Source organism: Phalacrocorax carbo, chromosome 18, assembly GCF_963921805.1.
Source record: "Phalacrocorax carbo chromosome 18, bPhaCar2.1, whole genome shotgun sequence".
NCBI lineage: Eukaryota > Metazoa > Chordata > Aves > Suliformes > Phalacrocoracidae > Phalacrocorax > Phalacrocorax carbo.
In genome coordinates, this window is record NC_087530.1 from 3,203,572 (window position 1) to 3,225,801 (window position 22,230).

A 22,230-nucleotide genomic window follows, 5' to 3' on the forward strand; every position below is an offset into this window, starting at 1 on the left:
CCTCTCTCCTGACGCCTAAACCTAACCCTCCTGTCGGCCCATGTTTAAGACTGGGCTTACCCTTTCATTTCTCTGCCGCTCCTTTTGCAGGTCCAACTCTTTCCCTGGTCCATCACACCAGTGCCACTGCTGCAAGAGGCACATCACTTAACCAGACCTCCCCCTCGCTCCCTGTACCACCATCAAAGCCCTGGTCAAGGTGATGATGTGCTCCTTGTCCCTCTGACCCCGGCTTTGGAGATTCAGGGTGGTCCTGACTATAAAAAGGGGTGCACAAAAATAGATAAAAAACCCCAGCCTCAGGGCACGAAGAGGCTTCGTGACCCTCCCCGGGCTCGGCGGGGTCCTGCCGAGTGCCTTCCCCTGCTCCGTGCTGCCCCTGGCCTCCGGAGCGGTGGGTGATGCTCAAGGGAAGCGAAGAATATCAGCCACGAGCATCCCACCACACACTCGCCAGTGTTAGCTCAGTCAGCGCTTCAGCTGGGGAATGAATAAGTGGAGAAAAAGGAGGAAAGAAAAACAACCTCTCTGAAATTCAGGGCTTCATCGGCTGCGCTCTGCTTCGGCTTTGTTTTTGTTTTGACAAACGGGGTTCTTGGAAACCTTGGCAATCAGTATTTTAAAGGGCTCCCCCCTCCCCCAGGCCTTTGTAAGGCTGTCGGGATTTACATGCCAGGAGCAGGATTAGCTGCTTTCTCTCTTCCATCTTATGGTTTTATTATTCTGCACCTTTTGAGGGTACAGTTTATCCCAAGTAATTAAAACACAGTTAGCTGTACAAGTCCAAACCATAATGGAATAGCTTAGGTTTTATTTTTTTAATCTCTTTTTTGTGTGCCCTCTTTTCCAGGAAGCCTGATACTATAGCTGGCTTATTTAAAACAGGAAAACTCCCTTGAAATGGGCTGGTGTGGAAGAGATATTTTAGCAGAAATGTGGTATATTAGAGCCTTACAGCGGGGCCGGGCAGCGCCGTGCTCCTGACCTGCCTCCTCCCTGCATGGCCTTTGCCTCGGCATCACGACACGGTTCAAGTCTTCCCCCTACAGAAACCAAGTAGGAAAACTTTGCTGCGAGATGCCCGGCTCCGCCGCGAGGGCTGGACGGCTGCAGCATCTCCAGCGACGCCCGAAAAAGCTGCTGGTATTTTCACTTTTCCAACTGGGACGACTCCCCCACCGCAAGAATTACGTACAGCCTAACAGTTGTCCTGGGGCTGGTCCTGCCCTCATCTTCTGAATTTATTTTGCTCTGTTACTGCATGAACTGGCCCTGTGACAGCGAAGGAAAACACCGTGTCCAAGGGTATAATCCCCTTGCTCTGAGGAATAACGCTGCGAGCCCAGGCGCTGAAGGCAAACCCACATTACTCACCACATGCTCTACAGCGGGGAAGTGCAAGGCAAAATAAAAACAAAACCAGCGTGAGGGAAAACAGCCTGATTTCTCTTTTCTCTTCGGTCTCACTCTAACAGCAGCTGGGGCACGGGGCCCTGCTCCTGTCGGGTGGGCGGCCACGGAGGAGACCCCGACCTCATCCGCATCCCCTGATCCCACTCCTCCTCGCCCGCCCGGTACCAACCGCCGCGCAGAGAGAGCAGACAGGCTTTTGAGGCTCATTTTCTACAACTGGCTTGTCCGCCTTTCTCAGCAAATATTTTTAATATTAAAATAGTAACAATGCTACCAGTATGCTTCCCCGCTTTCACATATGGCTTGGTAAAAACACTTGGAAAATGTTGCTTATTTGCTTGCTACTTGGCAGGGGGACATGCCAAGGGGATGCTGGGCTCCCGCTCTTTGGGACGGGATGGGGATGAGCCAGTTGTCAGTACTAAGGAAAGCCTGGCTGGCTTCAGGTAATAGAAAAGGCCATATTTGTCAAATCTTCTCCCTTGCTTAAGAATAAAATCAAACGGCTTTGAGGAAAGCACGCCAACTCTCCAACCAACGAGAGTTAAATATTTGCAAAATTAGTCCAGCAATTTCGGGCAGAACTGTAGCAGGAAAGTGGCTGCAGGCGAGAGGATGCTCCGCGCTGCCAGAGCCGGCGGGAAGATGTCCCTCCCCGGAGAGCACCCGCCGATCAAAGCTGCCACCACAGACACCTGCAGCTCCGACGGGGAGGCCACTGCGCCGAGGCCGAGCCTGCGGCGGGGTGCCGCGAGCTCCATCTGCGCGGGATGCAGGCACGGCAGCGACGCAGCCGGGCACCTCCCGCTCCGGTCCCGAGCCCCCGGCTCCGTACCCCCCACCTGCCCCTGCTCCTCCACGGGGTCTGAGCCCTGCAAGGGGCACGGGGCGCATGCCCGAGGAAGCCCTCTGCTGCATGGGAAGCGAAAGGGAAGGGGCCTCGTGCCTCCGCACCCGCCCCGGGGCTGAGCCGGCAGCTCCCGGCCGAGCACCACCAAAGTGAAGCCACCTCCTCTCTCTAAGGCACGCCCAGGGACTCACCTAATAGAGAAATAAAATACTATTAAAACGCCCCCGAATTGCTTTTTCCTTTTTGACAGCGATGCGCTGGGCAAGGCTGGCGAAGGGAAGTGGGGTCACTTCAGGCAGCGGGCAAAAAAGTCCGTCTTTTGGTTTTTTTTTACAGATTTCCTAGTTAATATCTATAAAAATGATTTATTTGATGTTTTTCTCCCTTCCTCCAAATGTCATACATTCATCACTTTTTTAAAAATTTTACTCTAAAAGGGCAGGACAGAGGGAACGTCCATTGCGCCTCGCCAAAGGCTGACTCCCAGACCGACCATCTAACCTCCGCCGGGCTGGCAAGGGCTGACGCTTCCCTCCCCACGGACGGCCATCGCTCTCGGCCGACCCACGGCAGGTGAGCTCAGCCATCGCCGCGGGATGGGCGTCACCACCACACCAGGCTTGTCGGCAGCCTTGGCCAAAAAGCGAAGGGCTAAGCCAACCGTGGCGGATGGTGCGGCCTCTCTTATCTGAAGAGCCTCTCAGCTGGGGACACAGCCCATGAGCGATGGCACGGGGGGACGTGCCCCGGCCGTACCCTGACACCAGCACCGAGCCCACCACGTGCGCTGCCTTCTGCGCCGCGCCACCTGAACAATCAAACGAAGCCCCTGAAGACAAACACTTGATGAACAAGCCCAAAACTACCCGCGCCGGCTGAGGAAGGACCAAGCAACCACCGAAGGAGAGCAGAAAACCCAAGGAGAGAAGACTGTCCATTACCAGAGTAGCCTCCCGAGGATTTGATGTACATCTGCCCGTACTGCTCCTCCACCATGGTGTCGTACGCCTCGTCGTCCTCCTCGTCCTCCTCGTTGTGGTAGGAGGTGGGGCTGTCGGTGGTGGGAATGCTGCTGGCGCCGGGGCTCGTCCGCTCCCCTTGCGAGTACTGGACCTGCTGGACGTTGGGGATGAGGGTGGCCAGGTTGGGCATCCCGTAGTAGGAGACGCGGGAGAGCTTCAGGGGACCGGCGTTGGGGCCGCCGCCGCCTGCCCCCTCCCGGGCGCCGGGCTCGAGGGGCCGCTTGCCAGGCAGGCCGGGCAGGGCAGCTGCCTGCAGCTCGAGGTTCTCGTGTTTGACGCGCGTGAGGAGCGGGATGGGCATGGAGGGGGACATGACATAGGGCGCCGAGGCCGACTGCAGCTGGTTGCAGGGGCTCTGCGGCTCCGAGCTGGGGTCTTCGATCATGGTGGTCTGAGAGTCACAGTGGGGAGAGCTGACCTTGAACATCAAGTCCGTCCCTTTCTCCACGATGTGCTGGATCTGCAGGAAGCCCGCCGTGTACATCACCACCAGCTGCTCGCTCGCCGCCATGGTCAGCTTCCCGGTGTAGCAGAAGGAGAGGATCTGCTGGAAGCAAGCCGGGGGGACGGTACCCGGCAGCTCAAAGGCGTTTTTGCTGTTCCCACTGAACAAGTCTCGGAAGTAGAGGCTGCTGGCGGCCAGGACCGCCCGGTGCGCCTTGAAGGCTTGGCCCTTCACCACGATGGAGACATCGCAGTACAGCCCCAGCAGCCGCTGCTCGTTCAGGCAGCCCAGAACGGTGTTCCCAAAGTTGGGAATCTCTATGTGCAACATCTGCGACATGGCTCAGGATCGGCTGGAGCTCCTCAGACATTCAATGCAGGAATATCCAAAGTAGGGCACATCTGAAAAACGGAGAAGGCAGGGAGAGAGGCACAGCGTTTTTAGACAGTTCACCAAAGCAGAAGCAGAGCAACCCACCTCACCCGACATCAAAGGCTCAAAGCTAAGCTCCGAGAGCCGATGCGGAAAGGCGGCCGCTTACAAAAATTACTTATCGATGTTTTCAAACAACGTTGGAAACGCTATCGGTGAATGGGAAAGGATATTCCAAAAACACAAGCGTTTTCTTCAAGTTGTGGTCTGTTTAAATAAGCACCACGGATTTATTCCCCCGGGGGTTTTACTTTATGCAGGAAAATCTGAACGGTAATGGGAGAGGAGTGAACAGTAAAGCAAGCGTAAGATAGTCAGACAGATCTCGGGTAGCATTATATAAGAAACACAACAACCAGCAGCTATGTTGAAACTACAGAAAAGATATTTATAAAACAATGTGCCCTTCTGCCTGAAATAAATACAGGATTCTGCCGGAGCGATAGCTCCCAGGAAAAAGCACTTTGAAAAGCAATCTTCCCATTTGCACCAGAAAGAGGGAGCATTTCAACAGTTAAACCCCTTCTCAACAGATTTATCCTCCAACAAAACGAGGCTTATCTCCAAATTAAGCCAGACATTTGAGCCCCAATAAAACAAACCAACGTGCCGCAGCGAGCCGCCTACCAAGTTGTCTTCTTATTTTTCTCCCCTAAATCCGAAGTGGGGCAGGGGGAGCCCCAGCCCAGCCCCTCCTGCAGCCGGAGCCCCCGGTCCCCCCCAGCCCATCGCCCCCCGGCGGGGGGTACCGGCCCCAGCCAAGCGGCACCGGGGACCCTCCGAGCAGCCTCACATGGAACGGGCTCAAAGCGACGACGGCGATGGCTCCGGCTTTGCATCCCACCGCGGCCGCTCTTTAAGGCCAGCTGTACCTTTTGGCCACGGGGATAATTCCTCCTTTCAGCGACCAAATAAAGCCTTGCGCTGGAAGGGACCTCGTCCACAGACCCCGTGCAACGGCGGAGCAGGTAGCGCTAGTGCAGCCCGTGCACGGAAACTCCAGCGAAGCAAATCACTGCGGATTCACCGACACCAGCCAGAGCCCAAACCCCCCCGTCCCCCCTCCCCGAGCTCCATGCAAGAGTCCAGGAGATTTAAAATCCTTTTTGCCTTCAATACTACTGAAGAAAAACTACGGTTAACTAGTACTGAAAGCTCATAAGAACAATATATATATAAAAAAAAAAGGATAAAAAAAGAAGTTTATCTGAGAAAGATTTAAAAAAAAAAAAAGAATCTCTGAAAAGAAAATAATAAACCACAAAGAGCTGCTCTGTTCCCACTGCTGGGAAAAAAAAAAAAAAGTCCTATCTGCAAGGCCACGGGGTAACAGGAAGAAAAGGGAACACACTCGGAGCCAATTTAATTGTATCTGCATGGTTAAAAAAAATTCTTCCGAGCGAGGAAGTTCCTGGTCCCCTCGCCTGGCTGGGAGCGAACGTACCTTCAGCAGCGCCCGTCCCCAGCGCGGCCGCTCGCCGGAGGGGCTCCGCGGCCCTCCGTGTGGCCCTGGCCGCCGCGCTATACGCAGCGGCGATGATGGCTCAGGGGAGGGGGGGAGAAAAAAAAATATATAGTATCAAACCCTGGGTTTGTATCTGCTGTAGCTCAAGCTTTTACCAAGTCAAATCTCCCCGGCAGCGCACAGCATCTAAATGAATAGGCCGGATGCAGATTAACATTCAGGCTGCTCTCTGCAATGAATAGAGCCCTTTGATTAGGGACCTGAAGTAAATGCCAGTTTCAAACCGAAGCTTTAAAAACAGAGAAATATCAGTGCCAGAGGAATGCTCTCAGTGTTGGTACAAGACAGACTTTTGATGAGTCACTGCAATGCAAACAAAGATGGCAGAAATACTGTACTGTATGCTGATGAAATGCTTAGTGGTGCCACGGCAACTGAGACAGGTTTTAAATTTATAGTGCAGTTTTGCATATGAATGACGCTGTAAACTGCCTCCCCTGCCATCTAGTACATCCAGAGTGTCAAAGCATTTAAACTATTCCAAACAGTCTGCAGAGCTGGCACTGCTGCTGGTTAACTCCTGCGGCCGGAGGAAGGCGCGGGGCGAGGGCGGCGAGCATCCCCCAGCATCCCCCTGCATCCCCCTGCATCCCTCAGCATCCCCCGCCCCACCCCAGGGGCTCCCCAAACCCACCAGCCCAAAAGGACAGCTTTGGGAATGCTCAAATCTGCCCAAAATAAAGGTGCTCTGTGGGCAGCCACAGTTCTGATCCTCCCCCCCCCAACTCCCCCACCCCCCCCAAGAAAGCCTTTCAAATGCAGGAAAAATGTTTACCCCTTGGGGAAAGCTTCTTTCAGTCTGTGGCTGAATCCACTAAAAGCAAATCCATTTGCTTAAGTAATGAAATCCTAGTCACATTGTCTCCTGGATTCAGATTTTAAATTACCTTCGCATTTATTGAGCATGTTTGGTGCTTTTTTCTGGGAAAGAGGGTGGGGCCTCACTTTGCTTACTTCTCTCTTGCCCAGAGCGTTTTTATTTCTGCTGTTCTCTCGGATTTGTTGCAATGGCTCTGCTCGGATGGTCACACACAGTTAAAATTTAAGAGATTAAAGGTGAATCCATCCTCAGAAGTGGATAACTGTAGGGAGCGCAGCCGGGGCCGGTGATGCTCCCTGCCGGATCACGCGTCACCTCCACTTCCACCATCCAAATAGATGTTTGGTGCATTAAGTTCAACTCCACAGCAGAAAACTGCTGCCACTCCCAAGCGTCTGGGGCTGGCCACCTTCCCCTGCTCTTCCAACAACCGGCACTAACACATCTGCTCTGCTCCCCACGGGACCTGCCGCCTCCTGGCGCTTGGCAGAGCTGTGACGCTCCCAACCGAGGACCTCCAGAACCTCCATGCGTTGGGAGCACCCAACGGGTTAATCCAAACCCGGCGTAGAGGTCAATGACATCTCTGCCTGGTGTTGATGAGGAGGCTAAGGCACCGAGAGGGGACCGAGGTGACAGCCTGAGAGGAGGTCAGAGAAGACATCACGACAGCCAAGCCCAAGAGCCCAAGACCTCTTCCAACCATGCCACCACCAACCAGTCTGGCCCTGGCAAATACAGATCCTCTCTGGATCTGTGAAAACTACTGAAATTCATTGTGCTTTACAAAAACATAACTTTGCCATTCAGGCACCTGAAGGAAGCCTTGTCCATGCGGATGGTGGACCGTGGTTGGAGAAGGATCTCCTCTTTCCTAACAGCAAGAGCTCCCTTAGAGCTGGAGGGGAGACCAGGAAGGCACTGGACAGGTTCCCCTTGGACTTGCTCTCAACCCGTCCTGAAGAAACCCAACAGGGCAGGATGAGTGGGACCAGCCAGGGACAGCTTGGTAGTACAGAACAAACCAACTTAAAACAGATATCAATTATTAATATTGCTTAGAATCTGCTCTGTAAACAAGCCAAGCATGCCAGGAGGAACCCATGCCTCTCTCTAAAAACACCAAAATTGTGCCAGTTCAGGATAGGTTAAAGCTGGTGAGAAGCACCAGAGTGCCCCAGCCAAGCAAATTATTGGCAGATATCATTTAAAACCTCCCATGAGACATGACAGTTTGAACCGGGATGCTCCACGCGACCAACCCCTCCCAGGGTATGCCTTCCCCAGGACTGCAGCCTTGGCCTGACCACCCCGAAGGGGTCCCACCCCAAAACTCCCATCACTCCAGCTCCCGGTGGCCTCTTCTCCGATTCCAGCAGGTTTTTGTAGCTGCTGGTCACAAAGCTGCTGAGCGAGTGGGCGAGCTTGCCAGTGGCACCCAGTGACTGCATAAACCTCCAGTCTTCCTGGGAATAAAAGGCCCTGAAACATGCTCGCAGGGAAATGGTGAAAAAAAAAGTAACGGTGTTTGGTCTAGAAACAGCACCGAGGAACGCGAGCGAAGCCGTACCAGTGAGCTGCAAGAGCCCAAACCACTTCAATAAACTGTAGGCCAGGGGTGCTGGATTTTTGTTCCTTCCTCCCCACTTTGCCCCTGCCTTTTTATGACCAGACTATAGAAAAAACAAAGAAAAAAAAACAACAACTCAAAAACCAAAACACCAACAAGCCAAAACCCCCCAAAAATTCAAGAAATAAAAGAAGGCGGTCTTGAAAGCCAAGGAGAACCTGCTCACCACGGGACCTCACATCCCCTGAAAACAGCAACAAAATATTACTGTGACTAGATAGTGAATGCCGTAACACTTGATAGCATCTAACTTAAAATTCTCCTCTACTAAATATGCCTTTTTTTTTTTTTAAAAAAAGCACAAAGCTACTTTTGAATGCTTTGAAATGGCTCCAGTCCATTTGACACGGGAAGAGCTGTGCTGCAGGAGAAATGACCTTAGCAATTACAGACACAAACTGTATTTTGCAGTCTTGTCTCCCAAGCTGAGCTGTGCCCCAGGGTGCAGGAGGAGCCCCCGGCGCCATCGCCACCCAGAAAAATCCCGTCCCCTTTGGGCTGCCGTGTCCTACAGGTGACACAGCATCAGCCGGACACCTCCTACCAAATGGGAAAACTTGGACTAAACTGGATTAAAACCAGCCAACCCACCCCGCTCCCCCCAATCATTTGAGATATGTGACCATTCAAGCAAAACATCATTTTGTTTTCCAATGGCAGCCTCTCTTTTCCAGCTCTTGGATGTAGCAGGACGATTTGTACATGTCTGCATGCTTTTTGTAAAGTCATAGCCTTTGTCACAAGATGTTAATAAAAAATGCAGCTGTTATTTGATACAACTTCCATGAGAGTTTGAGAATTCTCAGTTTCTGCGTTCACATGCTATTGGGGGGGGGGGGGGGCGGGAAGCAGGTTTGCTCTTTTCTGAACTATTTCCCTGCTCCAAGGCCTGAAAGGTCGGGGCAAGGCGACAACAACAAAGGAAAAAAGCATCGACCTAGAAGAAGATGCTGGCATCAAAGCTCCCTTGGGAGTAATCAGAAATAATTAGATAATGTATTTAAATTGTCTTTTTCCTTAGCCAACATACAAAGAGACTTGGAGACTTCACATCCCCCCCCATCCCCCAAATCCCACCCCAAAACCCCCAAAGCCCTGCGCAGGGTGCGCGGGGCAGCAGCTGGGGCAGGACAAAGGCAGCAGGACCCACCGGGGGTGGGAGACAAAGCGGCCAAGGGCTTTCACCCCCACCCAGCCAAAGCCCCTCGAAAGAAAAGAGCTGAAAAGTCTTGCCCTCGAAGGCCCCAAAGGGTCAAAGGAAACTTCCCTTTCTTCTGTAAATGAGGAGAGAGGGGGAAAATTCCACCCTTGGATTTGAGGCTGGCAGGGGGATGTCACCCAGCCAGGCAGGGGCTCCCCAAAGCCACCCACCCATTCCCTGCCCCAGCCCAGGGGTGCCACCCGCCCAGCTCTTGCTACAGGGTTTTGGGGTTCCTCCCCCCACTTTAATGAAAAGGAAATGCACTTTTTACATAAGCCCAAAGGAAAATACGCAACAGCTAACTGCAAAACTTGGTGGCAAAGTACCATTCCCCGAGCATGGAGCCGCTGTAACGCCTTAATGAAAAGAAATAGTTAAATAAAGTCAAATAAAATGCACTTTGGGTCCACGCTGTGCATACCCCGCATGCACCACAGGTCGCTGTGGCAGGCAGCTGAGAAGCAAAACAGAAAAGTCTTTGCACCCCCCCACCCCCCCCCCAAAAAACGCGACTCCCCTCTGCCCGCATCGGGGTTCGGGGCGGAAAACCCGGGGTGAGGAAGGGAGAGGGACTGGGGCACAAACGTGAAACGCCATCAGTGCCTGCACGGTTTAATGCCCGTCTTTGGCAGGGGAAAGAAAACAAGGTTAACTTTGGTAATCAAATGACAGTCATGCCGAGACTCCTCTTCTCTTCTGCAGCATTTGTTTCCGCAGCTCCAAAGTATTTATTTTTGAAATGCTGCAAGTGGCAAGCGGCGAGCAGTGCTAACGTCCCCTATTTTTAGTGTAGCAGCCAGTGGCAATGGGTGAAAGAAGATTATTTCTGCCTTATTAAGATAGAAACGGAATTTGCAAATATTTCTCAGTAACACATAAGCAACACACACGGAGCAGACATGCAGCACGGAGCTACGTTTGCTTTATAACCCTAAAAGTTCACACGGAAAGTAGAGACCTGGAGGCTCGGCCAGGGGAACGGGGGAAAAAAGATGGAAAAAGTGAATTAAATTAACGCTGATGATCCAGCCCAGCCGGGCAGCCGCAGCCCCTCTGCCAGGGCAGCCCGGGGTTGGGGTGCTGGGGGCTCTGCCTGGGGACCCCGGCAGCGGCGGCAGCTCCCCGGGCTCTGCCCTGCTGCAAGGTGAGTCACCGGCAGCCTGGGCGCTCCGCCGCCGCTCGAGGTCACCCACCGGCAGGCTGCTGCCTCCAAAAAGTGCAGTCATTCAGCCAAGGCGAAGCCTGGTATTGCCATTATTTTTTAATTAGGTTTTTTTTTTCCCCTTTCTTATCTATCACTAATTTTAAAAGCTCCCAAAGCAAGGAGAAGAAAAAAAAATAGAAAATGCAACATATTTTTTTTTTTTTCAGATTGCTGCAAGGAAAAGGGTAAGGGAGAGACATGGATAAAAAATACAATTATTCTGCAGAATTTAATCTTTTTGCAATCTCATAAAAGCTCAAGACCCCGACTAAGTTACGTCCACCAGAAAGCACACAGCACCCCATTACCATGCCTTCTGCAAAGCGTGCATTGCCTGCATCCCATCGCAAACATTAATTCACATCCGTAACACATCAAAAAGACAAGTGCCATGCTCAATTGTATTCTCCTCACTCCTAGTACACAACAGCAGAGCTAGCAATATATAACATGCATGACTCAGTTCTACCATCGTGCCACTACGGAACAGAAAGCCTTAAAATAAAGTAAATATCTTAAAAGGTCAATTAAAAAAAGCTTACAAAACATCAGACGCTGCTTCTTGCTAGAGCTCATTACCTAGTATGGTGGAGCTGCCTGTGTGTTTTTTTTCTTGTGCAAGTTAGTCTGTGAGTCAGCATTAACACACATGAGAACATCAGGAATACTGCCTAGTTCTGATGCAATGGAGGTTGTAAAAAAAAAAAAAGAAGAAGAAGAAATCGCGCTCCGTTTGGACAGGAGCCTGTAATTCAATTGCCTTTACTTTTCAATTACTGCATAGCCTACCCTGACCAACCTGCAGAGGGGAAGGAAACTTTGCTTACATCTCTGTCTTAGAATTAATGACTTTTTACTTTTGGCTACAGCTTATTCTCCCGGCTTTAAAAGCAAAAATAGTAGGCATAATATAATTAACCCTTCAAGGGCAGCTGAGCCCTCGCAGCTATCGGGATCTCCATGTTTTTGTAGAAATTTCAGCACTGGAAAACAATACTGCCAAAAAGTTCTGGCGAAGGAAGACATTTATACATTAAACTTTTAATACTCTATAAAGCAAAGCATCTGAGCTTGATCCTTAATGGAAATATAAGCTTGCAGAAAAGGAAAGCTATATACTGCAGAAATCTTAACTCTGTACCTCCAGGTTTACAGAAGCAAATACTAGATCGCACAGGGCGCTTTTCAGAACTGAGCTTTCTGATCACTGAGCAAAACCCCCCGAGAAACCTAAAATTTGTGACCTGAGGTGGTCACCTCAGCCTGATGCCCGCCTTCCCCCGGCCGATGGGGGCAAAGCAGAAGACCCGCATTTTTCATACGTTGCATTTATTGCTTACGCTTCAGCAAACAATCCTCTCTCTTCCTTCTTCCCGGGGCGGGGGGGGATCTCCCTGCAGGCTCAGCTCCCACCCTCAGGACCGCAGCACCCAGGCGGGAACGTACACGAGACTCAACGCCGCCTTTTCATTTCTGACCTCTCTGCTCTTGCAACAAAACCCTTCACCTGTCCAACAAATTTTGCCCAAAGCTTCAGAATGTGCCTATTTCTGTGACACATCCTAAAGCGCCCCCAGACAACTCCACAGCCCAGAATATTATATTATATATAGGATATTATATTATGTATTATATATGGTCAATATATTCTAGTATATCTATAACATTATGAAGTTTTTTATATATATGTATGTGGTCAAGTACGTCTTCAGAGCCAACACCAACATCTGATAAGTTTTGTGCTGCTGTGCCCCAGCCGAACAGCCAGCGTCCCCGGGACAGCCCCACCGACGCACAGCTCTAGCTAAAGCACAGGATACGTTGCTTAAATCTGGGGGTTTAGCAGAGATCCAAGCCTCCCCACGCAGCAGCGGAGGGTCAGAGCCTGGAGGTAAGAAAGTCTCCCCAACGTTCACAATATGCCGCAGACATGGGTTGCGAACACGGAGCCGATCCCACAGCAACGAACACCGATCGACCCAGCAAAACAAGCAGGTATAGCTAATGCACGTGGATTAATAATCCAGAGGATCACAAGCATATTCGAAATCCCAGTTTAGTTTGCTGGTTGTTTTCATGAGTAGACACAAGCGCTGCAAAATTCTTTTTTTTCTTAAATACACACACATAAATAGTTATTAATGCTCATTAACCAGCAAGGAAACCCCCCAATAATATTAGAGACCAATCACTTTGGCAACTTCCCTCGCACACAAGGGTCTGTCTCAAAGCAGTGTGAGCCTGGTGGGTTTTTTTTTTTCTTAAGCATGTGGGATACTTGAATACAGATGAATTGAGCTTTAAAGGGAAAAAAAAACCCAAGCAGCAACTTCTGGGCCAAGTTCTTGTGTGCCAAACTTTTCAACTGCCACAGCACAGCTCGACAGTGTTTCAAAAGAATTTAAGCACTGTTTTGAATACTGCTGACAATCTTCCTCATCAAAATTTGTAATTTAAATACCTCATATCTGAAAAGCACGCTCCCTGGGGCATGCTTCATTCTCCCTCCCCTCCACCCACCCTCCCCAAGCCCCATTCGGCACAAAATCTGTTGCTTTCCGTATCTGGCTGGTTTCTCCCCCACCTCCCGCAACCCCGCATCCCCCCCAGCATCACCCCGCGGCATCCGCTGCATCCCGCAGGGACCCCAGTGCTCAAGCAGAAGTTTGTTCTTCAGATTACCCCTGGATGAAATCTCTGTACGCACTGCAGCGCCCCAAACCACTGTTACCTTCCTCTTTTATAACTATGATGTTGGTTTAGAGATAAAACCGTGCTAACCGGGCTGCCCAGGCTCCTACGGCAAGAAAGGGTTAATGCGAGGAGCCCTGCTTCCCAGCACTCTGCTACCCAGCAGATAAGATGTTCCTTCAAAGGCCTTCAGATATGTCAATAAACCCCAAAATAATTCTATGTCAATAAGTCTAATTGGTGAGGAACGGCAAAATTAATTTCTTGGGGTCTATGTGACGTTACAGGCAGCAGCTCCATTTTGGCAGGAGCGTGTTTAAGATTCCCTCCCAGTGCTGCAAAGCACCTTGAAAGGTCGACGAGCACTTTCATATTCTCAGATCCATCTACAACGCCGCAGCAGATGAAACGGATTGACCTAGACGAGAACTGAAACAGTCTCTGTGAAATAATCCATCAACACCCTTCGCCAGCCGCAGCCGCCTTTGTCATGGGCACGCTTGGAAATCGCACCTACCTACTGCAGCCGATCCGGGGCTCGATAGGGTTTAAATCACGGCCCCGCTCTCCTGGGATGTAACCAAACACGGCATCGATAGCTGCAGAGCCGCGGAGACGGCACACAACATAAAATACCTCCATATTAAAGTGTGTGCAAAGCCTGTGCCCATTACCGAACTCATTAAAGACAGTGATACTTTGTAACATACTCTAATCTTTAATATTCATAGCTTGCTTCATTTGCATATCATGCCATAAATAGTTGAAGCAGAGGTAAAACACAAAGCGCTCTACTTGCATTTCTAATTATGCCTAAAATCAAATGTAAATCACAACACATCCAAGACTCAGAAAATACTAAATTTGCTGTCTCTCAGTTAAAAGTCTTTTAAAAAAAAAAAACCACCACACGCACAAACCCAATTATTTTTTAAAAGAAAAATCAAAGGGGCTTATGGGCGCGTGTAGGGAGATGACGCTGGTTTAAGAGGGGAGCTCACACGCCCGAGCCCCAGCCCTGGTGATGGACCCCAGCAGCAGCCCAGCTGCAACCCCTCGGGCCAGCGCTGGCACCAGCTCATCTCCCCAACCCCTAAAAACCCCTGCCTTTACCACCGAGCTGCGCTGCAGCTGCTCATTTAACCTTGGCCTTTAAAGAAACAACAGGAGCCTTTTCCTCCGGGGCAGCCGGGAAAGCTGATCTCCAGCAAAGGAGGTAAATTTGAAGAATCAGCTTGAATGTGAACGTCTGCTACGGCGCTGGGCTGGCTGGCGTTGGTGCTTCAGCACCGCGACCCGGCGCGGGAGCGAAAGCGTCCCCGGGGCTGGAATCTGCTAAACCCCGCGGTTCAGTGAGAAAAGAGGTGTCTTGGGGCGCTCGCATTCAGCAGCTCCCAGTCCAAGAGAAACAGATGATCTCCTGTTCGTAACCCACCGAATCCGTGCCGAGGCAGCACGGGGTGTTTTTCTCTGCTCTGCTTTTTCCTGAAACATGGGAAAGCGGTCGGAGCTGGGAGCTGCCCTGTGGTGCTCCTGCACCTGCTGCGGCACCCACCGCCGGCACCGGCACCCACCGCCGGCACCGGCACCCACCGCCGGCACCCACCCACACCAGTCCCACGGAGGAGGCTCGAGACCCCATTCAACGGCCGGCGATGCCGTCCAACAGAAAGGCCCGGCGTTACGGCGCCGGGTGCCCTCCAGCCGCCTCCCGGACATTATCCCTTACTACAAGAGCTAGAGGAAGTTCTCTGCCCCCTCCAGAAAGGGTACTGGGGAACTGGGTGCTGTCCTTAATGGCTCGTGGGACTTCATTCCCCAGCCACCCCGATTCTGGAGGGCTGGTTTCCACAACTCTCAGGTTATTGACTTCAAGGAAAAGCGTGGCCCTGGTGCGGCACAGGCGAGGAGCCAGGCTGTGGTCGGGGCTGGGGTCGGGAGCAGAGGCGAGGCCTGGTGTCCTCACCTGTACAACCAAATTAACCATGCTTCCCCCACTCCACAGAGGCATCAGAAGACTTAACATCTGTAAAACAACTCAATATCCTCTGATGAAGAGTATTATAGCACATTGCTGCCCACGGCATAAATAATTTCCCTTTAATAAGCTTGCTTCTGCGTCAGGCACAGGGGTCCCCTTGATTTTATGGAAGTCCATCACCACCAACACGTGAAAATGCACGTTTTCAGTTCAAGAGCGCTGGCAGGGGCGTGGTGTGAGCTTGCCCACCTGCTGCTCCCCGCAAGGCAGGTTCCTCGCAGACGTGCTGTAGCCCCAACCCAGCCCTGGCCCTGCTGCCGCACTCCTGCCCTTCCCTGCACCGACCTGACACACTGCTGCTGCTCCCAGGACGCTCAAAACCTTCCTCCTCTTCATCCACCTCCCCCCGTTCCTCCTCTTCATCCACCTCCCCCCGTTCCTCCTCTTCGTCCACTTCCCCCCGTTCCTCCTCTTCGTCCATCTCCCCCCGTTCCTCCTCTTCGTCCACCTCCCCCCGTTCCTCCTCTTCGTCCATCTCTCCCCGTTCCTCCTCTTCGTCCACCTCCCCCCGTTCCTCCTCTTCGTCCACCTCCCCCCGTTCCTCCTCTTCGTCCACCTCCCCCCGTTCCTCCTCTTCGTCCATCTCTCCCCGTTCCTCCTCTTCGTCCACCTCCCCCCGTTCCTCCTCTTCGTCCACCTCCCCCCGTTCCTCCTCTTCATCCATCTCCCCCCATTCTTCCTCTTCATCCATCTCCCCGTTCCTCCTCTTCATCCATCTCCGCTGTTCCTCCTCTTCATCCATCTCCCCTGTTCCTCCTCTTCATCCATCTCCCCCCGTTCCTCCTCTTCGTCCATCTCCCCCGTTCCTCCTCTTCGTCCATCTCCCCCGTTCCTCCTCTTCGTCCATCTCCCCCCGTTCCTCCTCTTCGTCCACCTCCCCCCGTTCCTCCTCTTCGTCCACCTCCCCCCGTTCCTCCTCTTCGTCCACCTCCCCCCGTTCCTCCTCTTCATCCATCTCCCCCCATTCTTCCTCTTCATCCACCTCCCCCGTTCCTCCTCTTCATCCATCTCCCCGTTCCTCCTCTTCATCCATCTCCGCTGTTCCTCCTCTTCATCCATCTCCCCTGTTCCTCCTCTTCATCCATCTCCCCCGTTCCTCCTCTTCATCCATCTCCCCCGTTCCTCCTCTTCGTCCATCTCCCCCCGTTCCTCCTCTTCGTCCATCTCCCCCCGTTCCTCCTCTTCGTCCATCTCCCCCGTTCCTCCTCTTCGTCCATCTCCCCCGTTCCTCCTCTTCGTCCATCTCCCCCGTTCCTCCTCTTCGTCCATCTCCCTCCGTTCTTCCTCTTCACCTCCCAAGAAGCTACTCACAACACAGAGGCACAGCAGCCACGGTACTCAAATTAGTGCTTTACAGATTTATGCCCAAAGATTTAATTAAAATCAAATGAACCAAATTTTGCAAAAGTAGGACAAAAATCGCCCATTTTGGGAAGCCGTAAGGCGCGCTGGCCTGGCAGAACGTGGAGCGAGGCAGGTTGGCTGCTGCACGGCGGGGCCCCGGCATCCTTTCCCACTTACTCCCTTTACCGCTGGGACTCCAGCTGCATAAACCCACTGTATCTTAATGAAAGGCTTTTGCGGGTGGCTGTCCCCAGGGAAAAGTGCATTTTTAAGTCACTTGAACCAAGGCTGATTTTGAAGAAAGAGCCAGCCAAATAGCACCAAAGGGAGTCGGGCACCCGGCAGTCGCCCCGGCTGGGAGCATGGCTCCGAGCCATAGCCTCTGCCTTATTAGATTTTTCCCATCTTACAAAAGGCTTAAAGAGACTTCTGAGAATGAAAAGCTGAAAGAAAAAAAAAAAAGTGTGTATCATCGCCATGTTCTGCTCATACGCCGGGTTTCCAGGGTCCCCAGATCCCACTAGTGAGCGGGTCCAGGGACTTGTGTGAGGGTCCCCCCGGGCCCCCCCCCATGCTCTTGTCCTTCCCTGGCACTACGGCTCCTCCCGCTCCCTTTCCAGACTCGTGTCCAGCTCAACAACAATATTGCATCGGTTCTATTAAAGAGTTAAAGGATCTTTTCTGCAATATCGACTTCCAAAGAATTCCAAAGATGTCATTAAATTTAACCCCAAAAGGTGAGCGTTTGCTCCGTCCCCCCAGCCCGCGCCGAGGGAGAAGTGAAAGCGAGCTGCTCACAGCCTGCAAAGCTTTTCTGCTGTTCGTATGTACCCTGGCATCTTGCCCGGACCTATTTTTAAGCCCATTTACTAGAAATCCCACAAATTAAAGGAAATACGGATAATGTTGTAAGAATCCTTTGGGCCAAATAAAAGCTACACATAATTTTCCTTGTGCATCAGAGTAAGATCCTTAACCACAAAAACCAGATTTCCCCAAAGCTCTTTTGCAACAGCGAGAGAATCTTGTTTTGTAAAAAGTTGCTTTGATTCACTCCTGGATTACAGGGAGCGCGGCAGACACCGCTGCCTGGCCAAACCGGGAGAGGTGATTGCTGTTACGACACAGAAAGGTGTTAGCAGAACACAGACAACTTAAACATCTCTAGCTCCGGAACGGTGACTATTAATGCCAGCAAAGCATGCAGAAGGTGCTCTTGAGAGAAGCTGTAGGATGGTTATTGGGGTTTTTTGCTCTGCATAGGACTGTTGCGTGTTTTTATTTTCTAGCTTCTTTCAAACCGCGTGTTCGTGGTGCTCATGAAGGGCCAAGTGCTGAAAAGCCTCCTCCAGCACACCATCACCCTGGGCAAATTCCTGCTTGGCGCACCCCAACCCCTCCTTATCCCAGCTCCGAGAAAACCCCGATAATCTTGTTTTGACGGTCCATCGTATGAAGAGACCAAACTCACCTCGCTTGTCCTCATGCCAAAAGCTGACCCGTTCCAGGCAGGACGGTCACCACAGAGCCGCTTCTCCAACTCCCACCTCCAGTCCCCATCCCTAACTGCGCCCCAGTGCCTCGGCACAGCTGGGGGTGCTGCCCCCGCACCCCCAGGACGGGGACAGGGAGACGCCGATGCAGGCTGTGCCTCACGCCAGCGCCGTGACGGGGCTCCGCAGCATCTCCTCTGGGATTTTATGTGAAACAGTGATTTTATGCAAAAATAAATCTACACGCTGTATCTCTCTAGTTATACAGTTCCAGTGGGGTCTCTTGTGGGGTGAGCACGAGGCAGGCGCAGCACAGAAAATAACTGATGGATCCATCTGCAGAGAGCTCACCCACCGCTCTGGAAATCTCCGTCCTGGGCGAGTGGGGCCGGTGCTCGGAGGCAGAAGCCCCCCCGCTGGGTGTCAGCTCCCCGTTTCCCACGGGAGCCCCTCGCCTGCCACCGCAGCAAATGGAAAAGGGGCGAGCGGCACCGATGGCCCTTCCCCTCCGCGCACTGGCCTGGCTGGAGGAGGCTGCTCCCTTCCCTTTCACCCCTTGCCCGCACTAGTTAAATAAAGGGGCATCCAACTGTAGCGCCTTCTGCACCAGGGCCACTGGGAAGCAAGGAGAGAGCCTGTGCTTTATACAGCGTCCACAATTTTAACTACACAAAGACTCCATCATATTAAATAAACGCCAGTAACAGCACTTGTATTTTGGTAGGATTAAGAAGAAACTAGCAACCAGATACATGTTTCAGTAAAACTCATAAGACCAGCAGAAACAGCCCCCAAATACAACGGTAAAAGCAGCGATTGTGGTTAGTCCTTGTGGGGAGGGGATGAGGAAAAGGTGCTTAATTTCCAACAGTGATAAAGCAAAGCAAAGCAATCATCATTAAACCTGACTCTCCCTTCACTCTTGTTCATCCCCAGCCAGTCGCTTAAAATGTCTTCCTCGCAAACATTTCAGCTTCCTTTTAAAAAGAAAAATAATTATGCAGGGGAATAACCACCTCTATTCTACAAAGGCACAGATCTGAACAGTTAAACACGCAACTTCGGGAACTTTTCCAAGATTTATATGTTTTGCATGGAAAGCAAATGTTTTTTTCCTGCCTGGGAAAATATTTAAGTGCTAAGTTTATGAAGCCAAGTCCATTTATTCCTGGTTTATGTTGCTGCTCGGATGGAATCTAATTAGCGATTTAACCAGCAGTGTAGGGATGCGGTGTTGGCCGATGCCACGAGCCCCCGACCCGCATCTGTGCCGGCACGCGGCCCCGGGGGCTCTGGCCCAGAAACAGGCTTTCCCCATGGCACAGGACGGCGGGACCGGCTGAAGGAGGACTCCACGGCCACCCTTCCCTGGAGCATCCCCAGGGCGAGCAGTGCGGACGTGCCCAGGAGAGAGCCTGAGGTTTCCTTCCAGCCCCGCCAGCCGCAGTTTCTCGCCATCACACTTTTTGACACAATAAAAGTCTTTTTACAGTGATGCTCTTAGAAATAGCAACACCTGATTTGCATTTTCCTGCGCACCTGCCTTTCTTACTGAATTGCTGGCTTCACTGTGTGCCGACTGGAACTCCTCCTTCTCCTTCTTGCTCAGAGCAGCTTCCACCTCCACCAGCCCCGGGTGGGACCAGTGTCCGTGAGCCGAGGCAGCGGTGAGGAGCAGTCCTGCCACCGGCAGCTGAGATGCCGGTGGGCAAGAGTGGGGACAGGCGGCTTTCCCCACCAAGGTGGCATTACGTTAGCGAGAGGTACGCCGTGCCCGTCGCGGTACGGAGCGGCAGGACTCACTGCACAAGTATTATCAAACACAAAACAACCCCATTTCTTAGTCCAGGCTCTGTTTTCACCTGCACCAGTACCTTCCACAGATGCATTTCATAAATGCATGAAATATATCTCCCCTCCTTTTATCACTGCCTGCCAGTACAGCTCCCCAGCTCCTGGGGAGCCGGAGGAGATGCAGAGCAGGAGGACTGGGCGCGGGGTGCTGGTGGCAGCCACCTCGCTTGGCACCAAATTGGGGAACCCAGAGAACAAGCCTTGGTCCCTCCTCACAGGCCAATGTAGGAGCAGGCGTGGGAAAAAGCCCCAGTGGGGCTGGGTGCCCCGTGCATGTGAGAACAGGGGTGACCCCAGAGAGTAACCCCGGCTCAGCAGCATCGTCCGGGACGAGAGCAGCCCAGGCAGTCTCTGCAGCACCCGGACACTGGCCTCCCAGGACAAAACAAGGGAATGGGGCCCAAAAAGACTCTCCATGCTGAGAAAGAGCTTCCACATGGGAGCTGGGACCCACCACCTCCCGAGGTCCTTGCCCTCGGAGCGGAGGATGGTTTGCACGCTGGCAGCCTTCCCCTCCCCGTGCAACAACCCTGCAAACACATCCCCATTCCCATGAACTGGGAAGGAAAAACATCCCCGTTCTTCCAGGGAACTCTTAGCCTGGGAATTACTTGTCATTTCTAAGAGGGGCTTGTTCTGGCCTGCCCCAAAGCAACATCAGTCTTTCATCAGTTCAAAGATGATAAAACCCTGAGATATGTTCAGCCCCGAGTCTCAATTACTTGCTCAGACACCTGGAGACTTTTCACCCCAGACTTAAGGCCCTTCAGCTTTTTCCAGCAGCACAGCAGGTGATTTGCCTCTATTCTTCCATTTAGTTTTGTATTTTTGAAAAATCTTTCTGGCCAGTTAAACCAGAACCATCGCGATTGCGAAATCCAGGAAATTTGCTGCAACGCTCTGTAACACTTGCAAGGCAATTAGCCAAAACCTCACACAAATAAGCTTTTTTGCCACACCGTTCTAACCACCAAGCATTAACCCATTTTCTTAGGAAACAACATCTGCTGAAATAACTTCCTAATCTAGGAGCAGGCGTGGAAGGAAAAAAAAAAGCCACTGCAAGTATCTCTAGTCCATGATAAACAAAATTTTCAGGCAGAGTTGTTCCACTCGGAGGGTACCGACTCCAAGTACGGGGGCTTGTTACATAGACCCTCGCCTTGGAATATTTATTACCTGGTCAGGAAAACCGATAGGGTCGAAGCTTTTCCTATGGCACTGATAGGCTTAAGAGACGGTGCTTCCCCAGAGGAGCCCGTGGCAGAGCAGCCTGAGGCTTTGGGGCACGAATTTGCACCCCTGAACCCGACTGTTGTGGGGCCTGAAATCCTGGGAGCTATAGCAGCTGCAGCCTGTAGCTGTAGGAATAAATCACGGCACAGGCAGGACAGCTCCTGGGTAGTCGTTGGTAAGAATAAAGAAACCACTGGGCAATAAAGCAACCATTTCCATTTCCTACCCCTGCGTTTACACAGCTTTTCTTCCTGGGAAGATGTCAACACACAGCAAAAATTAAGCTCGCGATTTGCCCTAGGAAACAGTTATCACGTACAGACAAACTGAGGCAGAGCACGATAACGTAACCAACGTAACCCCACAAACCAGTGCTCGCAGGCAGCAAGACAAAATCACGCTCAAGACCTTTCCTTATTTCAGATTCAAGTAGCAGCTATGCTTCTGTGCTATTTGTTACAACCCATTCCCTCCCTTATTCTCTGTCCCGGCTTTCTCCCCCATCCTGAAAAACCTATAAAATGAAATAAAAAGCTTCCTTTTGGGAACGCGGCGGTAATAATACTGCTACCATCTGTTGATAAGTCCACGGACCTACGCAGGGAGGAAAGAGGCTGCAAAGCTGAAAGGGAGTCAAGTGTTTGCATGGTTTTATTGAGAAATGAAATCCAGCTTTAAACACAGTAAATCGGAGACTATTCTGAATCACCTCTTGAATTTTTTAATGCTACTCCTGGGAGCACTGAAGGTAAATATGTTAATTTGACTTCAATCATGGTGCAGGGAAAAAAAAAGCACGCTGTATTAGTTTAGGGTACCAAGTCTTAAAACTATTCATGCATTTCTGCATATTTTATACTCAGCAAATAAAGTTCCAAGGTTCTATAAGGAGGCTGAGAAATTATTCTGAGTAAGCAATAATGAGGTGTGCATTATATAAGGCTGATACTAATGGTAATCTATTATTAAAATTTAAGAGCTAAAGCAACTACATTTCAAACAGTCCTAGAGCAGTTTTTCTTCTCTAGG

At 51.6% G+C, this 22,230-nt stretch overlaps 1 protein-coding gene across 5 annotated transcripts in view; it reads right to left on the bottom strand.

Moving 5' to 3' along the window:
- The window catches only part of NACC2 (NACC family member 2), a 59,515-nt gene that overhangs the window by 17,890 nt on the left and 19,395 nt on the right, over window positions 1-22,230 (bottom strand). For 2 of the 5 annotated variants that reach the window (XM_064468513.1, XM_064468517.1), the window contains exon 2: window positions 3,205-4,131. In XM_064468513.1, coding sequence (XP_064324583.1) covers window positions 3,205-4,069 — 865 coding nt within the window. In that variant the 5' untranslated portion in view covers window positions 4,070-4,131. Of the gene's footprint in view, window positions 1-3,204; window positions 4,132-5,034; window positions 5,217-11,084; window positions 11,156-22,230 lie in introns of those variants that run through there. The other 3 variants (XM_064468514.1, XM_064468516.1, XM_064468515.1) reach the window with 3 other exon arrangements.